The sequence below is a fragment of the Antrostomus carolinensis genome, unplaced genomic scaffold (assembly GCF_000700745.2).
Source record: "Antrostomus carolinensis isolate BGI_N321 unplaced genomic scaffold, ASM70074v2 scaffold17041, whole genome shotgun sequence".
NCBI lineage: Eukaryota > Metazoa > Chordata > Aves > Caprimulgiformes > Caprimulgidae > Antrostomus > Antrostomus carolinensis.
Window position 1 is genome coordinate 74874 of NW_010292174.1, and position 17501 is coordinate 92374.

Below are 17501 nucleotides of genomic sequence, written 5' to 3' on the forward strand. Positions count from 1 at the left end.
GGAAAGAAGAGCCTGCACTTGGGCCTTGGAACCTCTTCTGTCTTTCAGCTGAGCTACTGCATTCTGTAATTCATATCTCTGCATGTCCTGGCATTTCATTCAGGCACCTTCTTGAATACCAGATTAATCCCACAGAGCCCTGGGATGTAGCTTTGCTTCACAGGTCAGGACTGGGACACAAATGGAGAAAGTTGTTTCCCAAGTTGATAACAGGGATCTGTAGCAAGGAGAAGAACTAAATTCAGGAAGCTCAGACTAAAGGCACAAAACTGCTCTCTTCCGTGCTGAACCATATGCACGTCTACCCACCTTGCAGATCCCACTATGCCTATTTTTGCCCTCCAAAAGTTTAGGACATACACTTAGCTCACAGGACCTCAGTCTGTATGAGCTTTAATTCCCATGGCTTTGGGCTTGGCCTAGATTTTTTTTTTTGGTGCTAATTAGGTGAAACGTTGGATGGACACACTTTTTTTGCACTCTCAATATTAAATTCTTCTTGAAAAAGGCAAAACTCACATACGAATAGAAACACCTCAACTGGATTTTCTTTCCTTTTTTTAATATATATATTTTTTAATTAAAACAATACCTCCCCTCTGCTCCTGGCAGCTTTCAGTTATTGTTACATCAAGCACTGGCAACTGAGATCCTATCTGGAAAATGTGACTCCCAGCAGAAAAAGGTTAAATCTAGTTAAGGGTGGCACTTTTACACTGGTGCAGGCTTGAAACAGGGGAACATTGCTATAAAAAGCAACCGAACGGGCTGGTGAGTTTATACTTCCTCTGTTATTATTAAATATGGTTGTATTTTAAGAAGGTCTCTCAGTGCAGCTCCTCTGACTCTGTAAGCCTGCAGCAAAGGCCCACTAAGCGATGACTGGAGATGAAAAGGATTCAACTGCAGATCCCTCAAGCATTTCGCAAGCTTCTCTTAAGTGTGGAGCCTGAGGAAATCTCCATCAGCACGTAAGAAAAAATAAGGACACAAATTAATTAAGTGCCTCTGAAATGCCACTGACTTTTCTAAATAGTTTTCAGAAATAATTGACATGAAGGTAAAAAGCAGCTTATTTTTACCACCACCTCAGTGATCTGTCAGAATCATTCTGAGCTGTGGACAATGGTTCAAACCACAGAAGAGGGTGACAAGCATTATGACAAGCAGGGGTTTTCACCCTCAGTTTGAAAAGGCAAGGAAGGCTTCCTTATATTAAAGACTGCATCTGCAGGGAGACTCCTTGCTTGGTAGCAGGACAGTAAGTATATGTGCACATCTAGCCCTTTTTTGTTGTTGTCTGAAATTTCTAGGTAAATTCCTTTGTGAGCAGGCTTGCAATGAGTGCTTGTGGCTGCCAGCCATGGCTGCAGGGAGCTCCAGGGCTGCACTGCTGGGGAAGGCGACTGCTGGGCCAGTGCAGCTGCTGGGAAGGAGAACTGGGCAAGCAGGCCAGGAGCAGGGGATCAATTCCAACAGGTTAAAAAAAAAATAAAATAAAAAATTCATCAAGAGACAGCACTCTCTGACATTTAGAAAGCGGGCAGGGGGCAGGGAAAGCCCCTCTTCTGTTGGCTTCTTGACTGTTCCTCACTTGAGCACTTTATGCTTCCCCTGCTCTGTCCCCAGTCTAGAGAACAGTGACCACAGCCAAGGCGACCACCCCTCACTGGAAAGTGCTTCGAAGGCTGTCGATACGAACCGAGTACAGCACTGCCTGACCCCTGCTCTAGCACATCAGCCCTGTTAGGGAGCTCAGGCTTACTCACACCACATCACTTCACACACTCACTTTATGAGCACCTCCAAAACCATTACCCAAGTGCTCTGAATCACCAGCTGGAGGGATGGGTCTCTCCCCCTCTCCTTCTCCACACCTGGCTGAGCCAGATGCCAAAGGCTCTGTGGCCTGGTTCCCCTGCAGCTTAAACCAGGCTATAATGTGGTTGGGCAGCTATGCATAAGCACTACTACTTTTCAAAGCCCTCCTGAAATACACGGGAACTGTTTGCCCATCTCAACAGCACATGACCTCTGGGTTTCTTTCCAGTTTTTTTCTTTCCTCACAGAAGTTTTCCTGTGCACTGGTGCAACTCAGACTTCATTTCTTCTATCATGTGTTTGTGTTTTATTTTCATCAGCTCTGACTCTTACTCCCTGTTTGAGCCATTTAGAGCTAAGGTGCAACTATACTACCAGTGTGGCACGAGGATTTTAGTGGCTTGGTTCAAATATGTTAGCTATCAAGTTTGCTGGCTGCAGAAGCCACTCGGGAGAGTGAGCTGGGAAATGAAACCCAGTTCCTAGTTGAACTTCAGACTAATGAGGGGCCTCAGGGGTAGGAAGACCAGATTGGGACTTTTTTCCTCCTCCCAGTAAATGACCTATAATCAGGGTGCCTAAGATCTCAAAATTTATGACAGAACAGGATGAACGTGTCTGTAGATACTAAATGTCCCTGCTTGGGAAGGAAGGAGAAGGACCAGAGCTGTAGCTGCTGCACTTAATTCCCATTTGGATGTGTAGCAAATTCCCTGGCTCCAAGACTACCAAGGGATGAAACACATGTGGGGTCACTTAGGCTATGAATTAATTCCTCACAGGACTATATGAGGAGGGAGACAAACAGCCTCCAGCTACTGGGAACCCTACCCAGAGAGAGGGCTGCTCACACTCCAGTGTCTGAAGTACGTAAGCTGGCAGGAGGTTCCTGTGGCTGCATGGTTTGCTCCACAAAATGGGGTGTGTGCCCACATCGGCATGTGCAGGCAGGCAGCTTCTGTTTGCATCCTTCTTCGCAGTTATGTTTATTATACTGTGTGCATAGAAACTAGATTTTGTTAAATTTTTAATGGGGGCACAGGTGCTACTAGATCATGTACTGGCACTGACATTTGGAAGTGCAAGGCCCTCATTTGGCTGGATTTCAGTCTTTCCTCACCCACCTCCATCTCAAAGACGAAGGCCATTCCTCTGGCTGGCACCTTTGGCCAGGTTCTCTGCTGTCTCTGCTGCAGTTCACTGGGCATCCCTTTCCTCTCACATCAAACATGAACTGTTTGTCACTCCTTTTGAGGTAGTTCTTGGTTTTTCTTCTCTACCCATCACCTCTTACTATCAAATTCCTTACTCCCATCATTCCATAAGGAAAGCACTCAATAACCACTTTTATGCCATTTCAGACAAGCACTTTCTTGACTTTCACACATCACTCTTGAAAGAAGCTCCTTCCAATTCTCTATAAAGCTATTTTCTAATACTCCTTCAAGTATTTCCTTATAACACTTCTTACCTGTACCACTACAAAGAGTGTAGCTGGTACTCTAGCACCATCATACCACTATTGTTTCATTGTAATATTCTATTTCTCCTGAGGTAACTTAAGAGAAGACCTTCCCAAAAGTAAAGTAACAGTTTCCATTATCACTTTATACCCTGAAGTTGTGTAAGCAGACCAGGCAAGGGACCCTCTTCCCAAAACGATTCTTCCATGCTGCCACCACACTTGGGCATTAAAAACAGGAACTAGTAACCAGACTACTGGGTCTCACCTGCTATGGGAGGGGAGGGAATGCCATGGACACCTCTGAATCCTAAGAGCACCTGAGAAGCTCTGTCCCCTGCACTGCAGCAAGCACAATGAAGCCCATATTATATACTACACATCATACTGCCAAGCCATCTAAACAAGTGGGCAGCCATTAACTGAAACTAAAATGATCTATTCTGTCTTTAGAAGACAGACTGAATAGCACTCACTGAGTAAAGTCTGGGGCCCCACACTGTCCAGAAAGAATGCAAAAACACTAAATAGCTGCTCGTCATAACACTATGTGACTGTGTAATTAAAGATGCAGCATAACCCATGCAAACATTAAGGTTACCCAGGGAACTGTGAATCTTGCATTTCCTAACTTCTGGGGACTTGACTTCCACAACTGTTACATCCTATTAATACTGGTATCTGCAGGTAATTTCCTGTATTTGCACTCCTTCCCTCAAAAAAAACCCAAAAAACCTCACTAGCTTCCCTCTTGTGATGTCATCTTGAAATATTCATAGGGACCTTTAGTAGTCCTGAAACCTCTAGAGACTTCCAAAAGGTATCTGTCATTACAGCTATCAGAAAAACAAAGTAACTTTGCAACTTCAACAAAAACAACCCTACTAACCCTACTTAAAAAGGTATTTTAGTTCTACACATCAAGCTAAAGTGCTCTGCGTGGGAATAGATGTGAAAGGTTTCCTTGCCTGAAAGCATTACAAGTGATTTCTGACCAGCAGAGGTGTGTGACGCGATGGACATGCTGCCCAAGCTATAGGTAGAGAGTGTGCAGGATGCCTTTCCTCAGTGCTATCTGTCACCTGTTGTGCTGCTCCATTGAGACAACAGGGGAAACACATTAAATAAAAAGGGGGGAAGGGAATTCAGGTAACAAACGGAACAGGAAGTCTTCAGATTATCTACAAACCTTCAGCAACCCGAATCATGCTAGCAAATTACAATCAAGACATGCCACACTACATTTCCTGGGGTGATTTATACTTGAATTTAATATAAAGCCAACCATCGGCCTCATCGTCATGCTTGCTTTCAAATCCAGGCTAAGGAACTTGTCCTAATTGTGTTATTTTTCTCCAGTACTGGAATTAATTTACTTTTAAGTTCAGATGAATCAGATGATGAATTTTAACAAGCCAGTGTTCCCCTCGAGCAAAATGGCAGAGCTCATAAACCTCCGTTTATCCAGTGATCAGTTTTTATTTCTCCACAGTGAATAATTTCAAAGACAAACCATGAAACAGTAGCTCAGTTAGTGTCGCCTGTATGCAGCAGCAGCAGAGGGCAGCCCTAAAAAGGAAGGCACATCCCATGTGCCACCATCATTTCTAAAAAATCTCTGCCCTTTGCCTCAAGCTCACACACTGCCAGACCATTTGAGTTATTAGTAGAGGGGTCCCTGTTGATACTTCCACAACCCAAACAAAGTCTTGTCCAGAGTTTCCTGCTGTCATTCCCCAGCCTGTAGCACAATGTTTATCCCATTTGCTCAGTGTGTATCCCATTTGCCCCAGCACATCCAGCTGCCAACACATCCATCACAGCCAACAGCAAGGGAGGGGACAAGGATCTCAGAAGTCTCTGTAAGACTACCTCAGGGTCTAGACTGCTCTTGGTTTATCCCACAAATTGGTGAATGGTCCAGGGAAGAGGAGTGCAGAAGTCTGGGAGAAGCTCTTTCACCTCACCAGCCCTTCCCATTTTCTTCTGCAGAAGGGAAAGAAGAATGCCAAGGCTTCTTTCCTTCCCTCCTCAACTTCTTCCCTTTCTGTGCTATGCAGTATAGACTCAACAGAAGGCAGAGGAAGCATTTAGGACAAGCCACTGCTGAGCACTCCCTGCCAGACTACTACGAGTCATTATCTGCTACCTTATACCAGTATCTGTCTCATTTCAAAACCTGCAGCAAGTCCCCCCGTCTCCCTGTACTCTCCTAATATTCTGCCTTTCTCCACTGCCTGGGAACCAACAGGACACAACACACCATACCCACACAGAGAGTGAGAGGCTCCCACTCCTTTCTGCTAAAGGAGTTACTCCTTCAATTTAAATAGCAATAGTCATGGTTTTGGTTTGGGGTTCAAACTCTTATCACAATACATGGGGAAGAAAGCGCTTATCCTTCTTTCCATCTAGGAGCTACGACTTCTATTGGATTGCAGAGCCCCTGGAAAAATGGCCAAAATCCTTGTGCCACACGTAGATAAAATCTGCAAACATTAGAGAGCACATGGACCAAGGAAGCAGCTGTAAGAACAGCAAGCAACCACCTCAGCCAGAGCCCTGCTGAAGAGACTGTACAGCCACTCCTCCGGCAGATGCTGCATAAGCAGAGACAAAACAGATGACAAAGGTGTGTGTGTGCTGTGGGGGGCAACAGAAAACAGTACAAGGGTCAAAAAAATTAAAGGTTAAGGGATAAAAGAAGAAAGGGAGCCTCAAGTAAGGAGCCATTATATTCCATTGATACAAAGAGATCTCAGAGGACAAGTACTACAGATATTTTGTCCCTCATTTTTAAGCAATGTCTGTTCAATCCCTAATTGTATTTGGGCTCTGCCTGGATATGCTGTTCATTCACCAGCAGGCACTCTGTCTCCATTGATCCCAGTCAAGTTTATAATCAGAGGGGTTGGAAGTCACACAATGAAGCAAGCTTCCCCATGCTGAGCAGAAGCCTTTTTAGCACTTAGTGAAGGGGAATTCATCACATCAACCACTTGGAACAGCCACTGCACTGTCCTCTCTGAATCCTTTTGTGCCTTCTTAGTTGGGCCACCTTTGAAAAATATTAAGTGGAAAAATCTGACTTCTAGTGGGCAAAATACTAAAAGCATTTCATTGCAGAGCTTACAGCTCTAAATCTGAAACTAAAAAATTCTTACAGGAGAAGGAGTTCTTCTGTATTCCAGTGTGAGTAATAAAAAGTCTGACGATCAAATTGTGCACAGTTAATTTGCAGTTAACCTGTTTTTTGACTGCTGATTGTTAGACTGGCTGCATAGCGCCCAGCCCCACTGCGCCCTTCAAGAATTAGTGCACTACAAATAACACATGACAAGAGCAACCCTGTCCACAGCAGGGGGGTTGGAACCAGATGATCATTAAGGTCCTTTCCAACCCAAGCCATTCTATGATTCTACTCTGAGCTCAGTTCAGCAACAATACCTAGTTTCCTATGCTTTGTGCAGGCAGCAAGCATACCGTAACTGTGCTGAACACTGCTGTTACTCACTGTATAATTCCATGTCACTGCCTTTTCTGAAAACCAAGATGAGAACAGACCAATAAGCACAGCTATGAAGTTTTCCTTTTCAAAATACAAAATCTATGAGAGTCCTTTTTAAAGTTTATCTTCAAGAATATAGGAAATAGTAAAAACAACTAATTTAGATGTATTATTTAAAAAATCCATTTAAGGCTAACTAATCCTGAAATGATTTAATATATAATTAGTAAAAACAAGATAATGTTAATCCAAAAAAAAGACTGGAAAACCAATTTGGAAATGCCTTGAATTTTCTAGAGTCTAAAATTAAGAAAGGTGAATATGCAAGATAATTTTAGCATCTCTGGATCTGTGTTCTGCTATTTTTTCCTTCTAGTATCTTGACACATCTGAGAGATTCCCCTTCTGTTCTAGCAATCTCATACAGATTCTGGTTACTCCCTGTTCTCATTTTTGCATCTCTGTTATAGTGTCGCCACCTTGCTTCATGCTGAAGAATAAAACCAAGGACTAAATGTCAAAGTGAAGGATGGTTTCACAAGAGTGAGAGTGATCTTATGAACTCCACTACACGACAGAAACTTTATTTTGCTAGCCACCAGCAACCTCTGCTGACCTCTTCTAGACTGTGGGCATGGTCAGGATCTCTGAAAACTAGAAGCAAATTGAGTAATCTAAGTAATTTGAGATTACTATGTTCAGTGTCATTATTTCAGATTTCAGTTTTAAACGGAGCTCTCAACAGCTCGGCACTAAGTGTATGTCTACACTGTCTGCCTGTAACCAGCCTCTGAGAGCATGCCAATAACCACAGCTTGCCAGTTAAAAGGTTGCTGCCTAAACTGTGCTGACTCCTTGGCTTTTCCTAGTTCTATCAAACCTCAACAGATGTATCAATGAAGGAGGGGCAAAATTCAGTAGGTCTTGCAAGGGCAGAAAAATTTGATTAAAAATGCCCTACTAAAGCACATCTCCCACTATCTTGACTTTAGATACCCACAACTGGGAGTAAATTTAACATTCTACAGCAAATACAGTCTTCACCCAAGAGGAGCTCAGCACGAGACTAGTACCTTGACAAACAGACCCAAACATTTCCCTGCTCTGACACTCACTGTCTGACCAGCAACTTTTCCCTCTGTTTGCTACTCTTATTCTGCACTTTCACCCAGTAAGACATCGCATTAGTCCTCTCTCACATATACTGCTGCTAATTAAATGATAGCAACATATAATCTAGGCTTCTGCTGAAGCTAACACAGATTTTGTGCTAAAATGACATGGTGGAAAATTTCCAAACTCTTAAGAACACTGAGCATTAACAAAGGAATAGTTACACTGAGATCCTGCTGAGGTAATACTGCACTATCATAACTGTAGAAATGTTTCAGCATTGTATTTCCAGCTAATAAATTAGGACCCAACAAGATTGTAAAAAAAATTTACCAGAAAGCTCAGGCAAGACTAGCTAAAGCACTAGCCAACAAGATCTATGCTCTAAAAGATGTGTCCCATAAAAACTGTGGAAACTCAACCCCACCCTCTATGCTGTTGGATTGTCTGTGTGTCTTCTCCTTGTTCTGACACAGGTGATACCTGCTGGCAAAGCTGCCACTCTGCCTGCTGCATCGCAGTATCGCTGCTTTCTACTACCTTCCTGCATTCCAGAAGATCCTATGCAGGCTGCAATAATCAAACAGTTCACCGTTATCAACAGTTATTTTATTGTTGTCAAAAGCTACAGAAAATATTGGGTAGCCAAACACATAAACACATGAAAGCAACAGTAAGTGTAAACCTAGGTCAAAACCTCCCCTCCTCAGGAAATGGGATGTGCACTGTTTTCTTTTACCTGCCCTCTTACCTCCACTGTGATTGCCTTCAATACTGTTGTCTGTTGCAAAAACTAGTTAGAGGAACTTTTGAATAGCTTCCACATAGAGGTGAAATATTAAATGGTAGTGTTTCTATTTTCTTAGTCTGCATGAGAATAACAAAATTTACCTTGTCATAATAGTATCTGAGCGCTCGGCTCAGCTTGTCATAATTCATATTAGTTTTGTTTTTTCTGAGTCCCCACAGCTTAGCCACTTCTTCTGCCTTGAGTAGCTTGAATTCGCCATCGTTAGACGTCCAGCAAATCAGGTGCTCATGTTTCTGGTCTAGCAGCAACTGCAAAAGGAACTGCCACAGTGTGATTGCACTCTCCATACCTACAAGGGACAAAGGAGAGCAACAGTGTGAAAAACATTTGGGAGCAGGTGTTCCACCCAACGCTCATTTCAGCAATACGCTCTGTGTAGGAGTCACCCTACGTAACTGAGCAAAGGAAGCTACTATATAATTTATAACCAAACATTGTCAAGAACTACAAGTCTTGCACTCCTGTTTCAGTATTTTTTCCACTGCTATTTTCTGAAGGGACACATAAAATCCAGTAAGCATTTAGAAAAGCATTGCCCACATAGTTCACATGGTACAGGGTCATCCCCAGTTGGTGTCTTCAACTAATGTACACAACCACCCTTCAAAGGAACATATGGGGGGGGGTGGGGTGAGGGGGAAAGGACTTGATGTAACTATCCACTGAAACAAGCCCAAAAATCTGCTGTTTACTGTCATGAGAAGTATACTGAACTTGTTTGGCTATGTCACTGTGAAGAAGGGGAAGAAAGGGGAAGACCAGAGCAGTTCCCTTTGGTTAGAGGACCAGAAACCACACTCTTTTCCCCCTTCCACCACAAGCACCCGCCTTCCCAGTGTCATACAGCCTTTATGTATTTTGTTTCTTCCAGGGCCTGAAATGGCTCTTGCTGCTTCTGTTTGCCAATTCAAATAGCTCAAAAGATATTATCTGTTTTGCAGAAATGCTGAAGGTTCAGTACACTTAAGCACAGTAAAGTAAGTGATGTTTACCCTGAACCTTTCTCTAACAGGGATCTCTCCTTTCATTATCCTATCTATGTACAACTGAGACCTAGGAATATTTTTAACAGTGCCCGAGTCCTCACTTCTGAGGTTGTTTGAATAGTTTTTCTCTGCTAAAGTTTGCTTGAATATTTTTTCCTCTTCTAACTGCCTGTGCTACTGAGCCTTCCCTAGAATAAACCTTTTTCAGGCACTGCAATAGAAGGATAAATTTAAGAATTACTATATTGCAAGTCAGCACAGGCACATACACAACTTAAAATTTGGGAGCGTTACCATTGAAGACAATTTATTATTGTAATGAAGATGTAGCTAAAATTGACCTTTTAAATTACAGAATTACAAAATGAGATTTTTTTCCCCACTTTCAACAACATTGCCAGCCTTAGCATGTTAACACTGTATCTTTTTTTTTTAATTTTCCTCTTCTGATACTTAATTTGGAAACGTTAAGTCTAACTAGCAGATTTAAAGATGCCGGTGTTACTGGGTTAACCACGGTGCTAATGGGGCTAATTATTACTTATCCTTGTACGTGCAACAATGGATGGTTTTTGTCTCTAAACAAGCTGATGACTTTTAACTGCCTTGCTTATTTTGTTTCCTCATACATTACTGTTTGTGTCCCAGGAGATGACAGGGCCAGCGTGTGCCCGGCGGGTGTGCTGACCACGCGAGGGCACAAGACCTCCAACTATCTACCACACGAACCCTACAGCCGCCCGCTGCTTCAAGCCTGCCCCAGCACTCAGGAAATCACCTTCCTTTTTTCTTACTAATTTACTAGACGCAGCCATAGGCTTCTCTAAGCGACACAGCAGTTAAAAAAGGAAAATATATTGCATAAGCTTCACTAGTGTAAAGGAAAATCAACTGCACGAGCTTCACTCGTGTAAAAGCAAATTGAAGATACTAGAGAATGTTGCAAAGTGTTTTAGGGAAAAACAGAATTTGAAGCTTTATTTTGGTCCTAATAACTTCCAAGTACACTGGCTGAACAAGGGTTCACAGAATTAATGATGGTTTTATTATGCCTTATTTCTCTAATTAACTGAGAATGCAGTCTGAATGACAAGGACAAAAATACCTCTCTCTGACACCCAGCTGGGTAACACAGTAACTACATGGCACCTTCAGCTCCCAGGACTGTTCGGTATCCTTGACACAGAGCTGCCTAGATGGATGATTTAGCACTTTCAAAGGTTTGCATTTGCTTCATTGCCTTTTTTATCACTTTATACAAATCCTTTTCTGCACAGTGTAAGGCAACAAAAAAAAGTATAGCTAGAATTAAACATACCTGAAAATTATATATCTGCTTTATAGTCTTCCCTTTAAACTACACCATCTGTGCAAGTATTAACATCTTTAACACATACTTTATTAGCTATGATATTATAGGTAAATAATCCCTATTAATCTGGCATCATATATACATACTTTTTAATGGATATGTATAAATTTTGCAAATTACTTCACTAAACATGTAGTATGCACAGCCATATTACTTTAAAATAATCTTAGTTTCTGCACATCACGCGTTATACAGCAATACTCAGCGTAATTTCAGCTTGTATCATACAACTCTTCCCAACAAGAAATCACAACCAGAACTTTTTAGCTCTGGAAAATGAGAAGTAACTTATAAATATCTTTCTTCAGAACTGTATTAAAGTGTGTACAAGTGTCCCATGCTACAAAGATCTGTCAGTAGAACTTCAGTTGAGGAAATTAAAGATGGAAGAGAGTTATAGAAGCACCAATACAAACTCCACCACCATGTCATTAGCCAAAACAGTACAATATCAGAGAGATGCTATGCTCTCATCCAGACTTTCAACTACATCTTCCTTCAGATCATAAGCAATCGTGCCTCTTCAGAGAGTTTAGGTGGAACTGAGCTCCCAGGGAAGCGCATTTTGCTGCAGTCTCCTCCATCCCCCTGCACCTCTGTCCAAGAACACTCACAGGGTAGCCTACAGCTAACGCTGCACTACACTTTCCATTATGAACCTGTTTTCTGATGCTTATTGTTTGTAAAATGCAAACAGTTTTGGATTCCATTTTATCTACTGAGTGTGAGCCTCGTGGTGACTCAGTCATAGGCTAATGCAAAATGCATGAACCATGCAAGCCTGGGTGAGAACATACTACAAGAGTACCCACTCCACACTTTCCGTCCCAGTGACTACAGAGAGGTGACTTCCATCAGGTTATGTAAAAGGTTACTGCCACTTTTTTCAAAGTGGTTCAGTTCTTGTTGATCAGTTCTTCAACCAGCTGAGACACACACACAATTTCTGGGAGGCACTTCAGGTGCCGGACCTATGGCAGATGGCTGTGGTGGTAGATTTAGGCAGCTCCTCACCACCCTGCTTGCCTTACCGTCAACTCTCCAAGAGCAGAGCTCTGAACAGGCTTTATAAAGAGCCTGAGCACCTCAGAATTCAGCATGGATGTGCTTAATTGGTACGTGTATAAATCTCGTACTGGATATGACCCAAGTCCACCCATACAGAAATGAGATTAAAACAGTCAATGCTGCATTGTACTCCATCCCTCCATCTGCCACCAAGTTCCTGTATAAAGCTTCCCATGTTGCTTGTATAGCAACTGTATGTGTAAGATTCCTACACAAGGCAAATCATGCAAATTACATTTTCAACTGATCACTAATTGTATGGTCCTTTTCTTCTAAGCACCCAACTTGAGGCGCTCAGGTCTGAGTTGCCCTGAATACTCACAGCTGTAACTACCTTAACAGAAGCTTTGGGCTCAGCATATATCGTGATGTAAAATCTTAAATACCTTGAATTCAATAAGCTGCTGTTAATTTTGCATCTCATTTCCATTCTTTGAAATGTGATTTACAGGGGAATAGTAAAAATCTAAGATCCTGCAGTGAGAGGATTTTTGAACTAATGCAAATTATTTCATTTCCAATCAGGCCAACAGAAATATTAACCTGCCTTTCTCTATGGACACCATGTTGAGGTTCCACAAAGTTTTAACATATCCTCTCAGGAGGATAACGTGGCCACACAGCATACTAAGTTTTAACTTGTGCCTCATTTGAGTGGTGGAGCAAAAGAATCACAACAAATGTATTAGAAGACATGTAATTTAATGAAAAATATACTACCTGTATTAAAAGTTATTTTAAATTATGATTGGGAGGAGCTGGAAATCTTCAGAAAACATTGTATTTCTTTTATGTATTTTCTAATTCTTTTGAATTTTTACTGACTCAAAGGGAATTCAGTGTCTTGCCTTAATTTGACAGAAACAGGTGTAAGGATGTGGTCACTTCCCACAAGGAAGGTATTTGCCATTTCATTCAACTCTTTATTAATATTAAATATTAATAATAAATATTCCTGTTACTTCTGTGCTCAGTACAGATTTGAATGCTGGGCAATAAATAATACATGGAACTCCATACTGAATTACATGGATTAGAAGAAAAATAGTTTTTAAAAATCACTTACATAGACATTGACATCCATCTATGGTACAGAATGAGACAGGCAATCTATGTAATAAACGTATATTCTGTGTTATGGAAAGCCTAATCAAAATTAATATAGACAAAAGAGTCAATTACTTTTTTATCCATTAACACATGTGGTTTTGCCATCTTACCATTTCAGTCAATTACTTTTTTATCCATTAACTTTAACACATGTGGTTTTGCCATCTTACCATTTTTAAAATATTTATACAATCCATTTGACAGTCAAAGATATTTTCTAATCCATGAAACAAAATTTTCTAGGTTGACATGATCTGAATAGCCTAGTAATTTTACTTTGTGATCAGTTTCACTACCATTGATGCAAATAATCACTGTCATAGCTAGAAGGAATTACACTTGGAAATGCTGTGTTACAACAGCAAAAGGATATTTCAGGACCAAGTTTTCTGAAAGTCCATGTCTCGGGCAGCTGTGACAGGTAACCACGCTCACACCCTCTGCATTACCCATACAAAAAAACTCTTTCAAATGCGTGCCCACCATACAAAGCCTACCAACTGCATGATCCGTGTGATACGATGGGATCTCCAGGTATGAAACTGTAAGCTCAGGACTGATGTGGAAAGGAGGCAACTCAGAATATCTGTGCTAACAATACTGCCCCTATTCATTTCAACCAAATTAAGGGACTAACAGAAATGCCTAAACTTGGAGGGGCAGCAAAGTCAACACCGTAAGCTCTCCCTGAAGAGAATAAGAGAAAGGACAGAGACATCCAGAGAGCAAAGCATCCCATCTAAGAGATTACTTTTCTGTAAAGGGAGGCCCAAATTCTCCACTTAGATGAGGGGCCCAAATGCCAAACACTGGCTCTCCCCTTAGTGTATGGAGACTAACCTCTACCAGCATGAGCAAGCGTTATGAAAACATTATGCAAGTTACACTAGAAATGGTAAAGACATATGAATACATGTGCTGATGAGCTGCATTACTCTTTTTTTTTTTTGACCAAGACAATAGACATAAAATTCCATATGACAAAATGTCAGTAAAGTGACATTAAGATTAAAATAAATAAATAAATAAATAAATACATTAACCTGCTGGACAAAATAAAAAAAAAAGTCAGCCAACTTAAATCCAGGCAGTAGAAAACCAGGAGGCTCAGAGACAAAGCTAGCTAAATAAAAAGCTTTATGACATGAACTGTGAGATAAGTAGGACAGTCTTTTGGGGCATTAAACTTTGTAGGACCCTCGCATAGGAAAAACTAGAAGAAAAAGGCAGAAAGCTGGAAAGCAGCTCGTAGCATTCGGGACCTCTGCAGAAGTCCTTAGCTTCCATACAACCATGTTACAGCTGTGTTCTTACCTTCCATTCTCCCACATACTCCAGCCTTCCTACCTGGATTTTTTCTCCTCACTCTATGTGAGCTCCCCCACAGCCTTTCTAAAATAAAGAGATATACTGCTGATCCTGGTCAACCAACACGAACAAGTTCTGATGGCTAAAACCAGGTATCTCTCCAAGCATTAGGATCAAAACCAGCCCCTTGCTGCTTTAGAGGGTCCACAGAAGAACATCTGGGACTCTGAGCTATAAACCAGGTTGTTGGACTTGGGGCAGAGGAGGGACAACTGAGTGGGATAGACTATCTGGGGAGCCCAGAGGCTGAAAAAATCAACTGGAGATCAATAAAATCAGGAAAACATAAAAGTGGTTAGTCAGCATTATGCACTATTGGTAGTGACAGAGAGATGGTGATCAGACATGTGCATGAAAAGGATTAAGAGGCAGAGTCAGGGTAGGGAAATTAATTTCCCCCAGTGTATGAAGAAACTGCTGATTCCTTCTGTAGCCAAAGCAGCTGCAAAAGATTCAGCTCCTTTTGCATGCCCCACCACAGCAGGCACACACCTCCACTTGCATTCCCCTTGCAGGCAAGCGCGTGCTTTTGCAAGCACACAGCATTTCTCTGGAACAGATGCCTTTTTTTTTTTTTTTTCCCTTCTCAACTACCCTTGAAAACGTATGTATATTTTTTGTACATCCATATACTGCTTTTGTATCCTAGTTCTGGCCAACAGCACGTTTCTCTGAGCAGTGTGACGTGGGGCATTGTTAGCTTCTCATTCACGTTACCATTCGGCTTCCTTTATTTCTGCAGGTTGCAGCCAGGAAACTGGAAAATGGGCCACAGGAAACCTGGCCTCCTACATCTGTCCCAGTTTGTAATAGCAGCTCTGGTTTTATTTTTCTAAGTGTCTCAGGTTCATTTTAACCCTTGAGACGACTGCTGCAGGAACATGTGAAAGAACATGACTGTTTTGTCATTTTTTTAACCATCATTTCTCAATACTAGAAATTGAGATTTTGCTAAACCATACTAATTTTTAAAGTATATTAATACTTATAAAATAAACAGTTACGTGAGTTTTAAAAACCTTTTGTTGGAAATTACCAGAACAATTCCATTCCATAATGACAAATATCAAAGAGTATATTTAGAGAAAAATTTGGAATAAGGCAACATCTACCTGTTTGAGCTTTATGTATTTTTAACATAATTCTAAAGTGAATGTCTGTATGGAAAGTTGAACAGCTTACAAATCCTCTAGACTGGTTTTTATCTTTTACATTTTAGTTTCTATAGAAAATTGAAGCACTCTTTTTTTGCATTTGATTACAGAAGCAAAAGGGTGCTGATAAAGAAAATAAACTATTCCATAATAATAAAAAAAATCAGTCAGCCGTAACATTTTCCACTGGAAATTCATCTGTATAACAATGAGCATATCATGAGAGGTTAAAGACAACTGCCAACTCTGCCCAAATGTTTGCTCAGAAACATTTGAAAGAACAAGGTAAAAGTCTGAGTCAGTCCTCACACTTTATTTCTCAACAGAGATGCTTCAAGGGTGATAAATAGGATGTGGCTGGTGAAAAGTCAGTGATTCTGCCAGAAAGGAGGAAAAGCAAATATCAATTTGTTTACTCAGAAAATTTTCAAATACTCATCAAAGGAGATCTTACTGCTAATTTAATTGGCCTTGAAAAAAATAAGCTTGCAACGAAGTGTGTAAATATACCTGTTTTAGCTTGATGCAGAACTTTCTCTGTTAAAGGTAATAAATCAAACTAATGGTGTAATCCATACCCAGGGCACTTTAGGGAACTGACTGTGTGTATGATACAGAATGCTGTTAATTTTTCCACATACAGCAACCAGGACATTTCCTGCCAGAGCATCCTCCGAGTTCTTCCATTGTGTTGAAACTGCAAAAACTTTCTAAATCAGGACTTCCTCCTATTATATTTTACAGGCGTCTTTCTGGGAAATGCAGATTCAAGAAAAAAAAAAAAAAAAAAGGAATTCCTGCAGCACCACCCAGTGGAAACATTAGAAAAAGTTAGAGAGTGCCCCAGCACACAAGTTCCGATTTGCTGCAAAACTACAGTAATATTGCCACACAAACCCAGACTGGTTTAAGGATGTGCCCAAAAACCACAGAGGGTTTTGCTGGCCAATGTACTTAACAGAGTCTCATGAGGTATGTCTACTCTGCCACCCTGGCATAATAGTCTTCTATTAACTTTATAATCTAATTTAAAAGATTATTTACAGTAAGAATTTACAAGGTCTCCTTCTCAAGCAAGAATACTCACTGTCCTGTCCCAGCACATTTAAAAAAGTAAACAGACTGCTGTGGTTAAGAGCAACACAAAAGAGACAGCAGCAAGACCTACCAAAACAATACAGGATAACATCAAGTTCCACTGCAGAAAAGAAAGCACTCACACACACGTCCAGTAACGCTTCCAGTAGGTATATTTGGTAATACAATGTTTGCAGTTATTAATTTTTTTTAAACTAAGTCAAAGCAAGGCTGAGGCACACGTCCAAAGGAAGAGAGTTCTGCAACCTCCAAATTAATACAACAAAGGACTGGTCGCCTTCCAAGAAGAGGTGTGATGACACCGCCTCTAAAACACAAGTGGTTTCAGATTCTCCCTAAGGATGCAGTTCAAGAAACAGTTCTAACTCGACTGGAGTAAAAACCCTTAGCAGGAGGGAATATGGCTTGTTGCCTCCCTGTGAAAGGCTTAAAAAACAACCTGCTCAACCATTTCTAAAGCTAGCCATAAACAGAGCTACGAAACTCCGTAATGGCTCCAACCGATCACCTTGGGACAGATGTAAAATGAAGGCTGAATCCTCACACTGCTTCCTGTCTGCTCATGTGGTGCACATCTGTGGCATGCTGGCAATACGCTACACTGCAATCCAAGGGACTTCTGCTTTCAAA

The 17501-nt window shown here is 41.2% G+C and overlaps 1 protein-coding gene across 1 annotated transcript in view; it reads right to left on the minus strand.

Annotated features, from left to right (window-relative positions):
* ELK3 (ETS transcription factor ELK3) overlaps nt 1-9003 on the minus strand; it is a 20903-nt gene extending 11900 nt beyond the window's left edge. The window contains exon 1 of the mRNA XM_010176869.1: nt 8796-9003. Coding sequence (XP_010175171.1) covers nt 8796-9002 — 207 coding nt within the window. The 5' untranslated portion in view covers nt 9003. The remainder of the gene's footprint in view (nt 1-8795) is intronic.
* Nucleotides 9004-17501: the final 8498 nt, after the last annotated feature.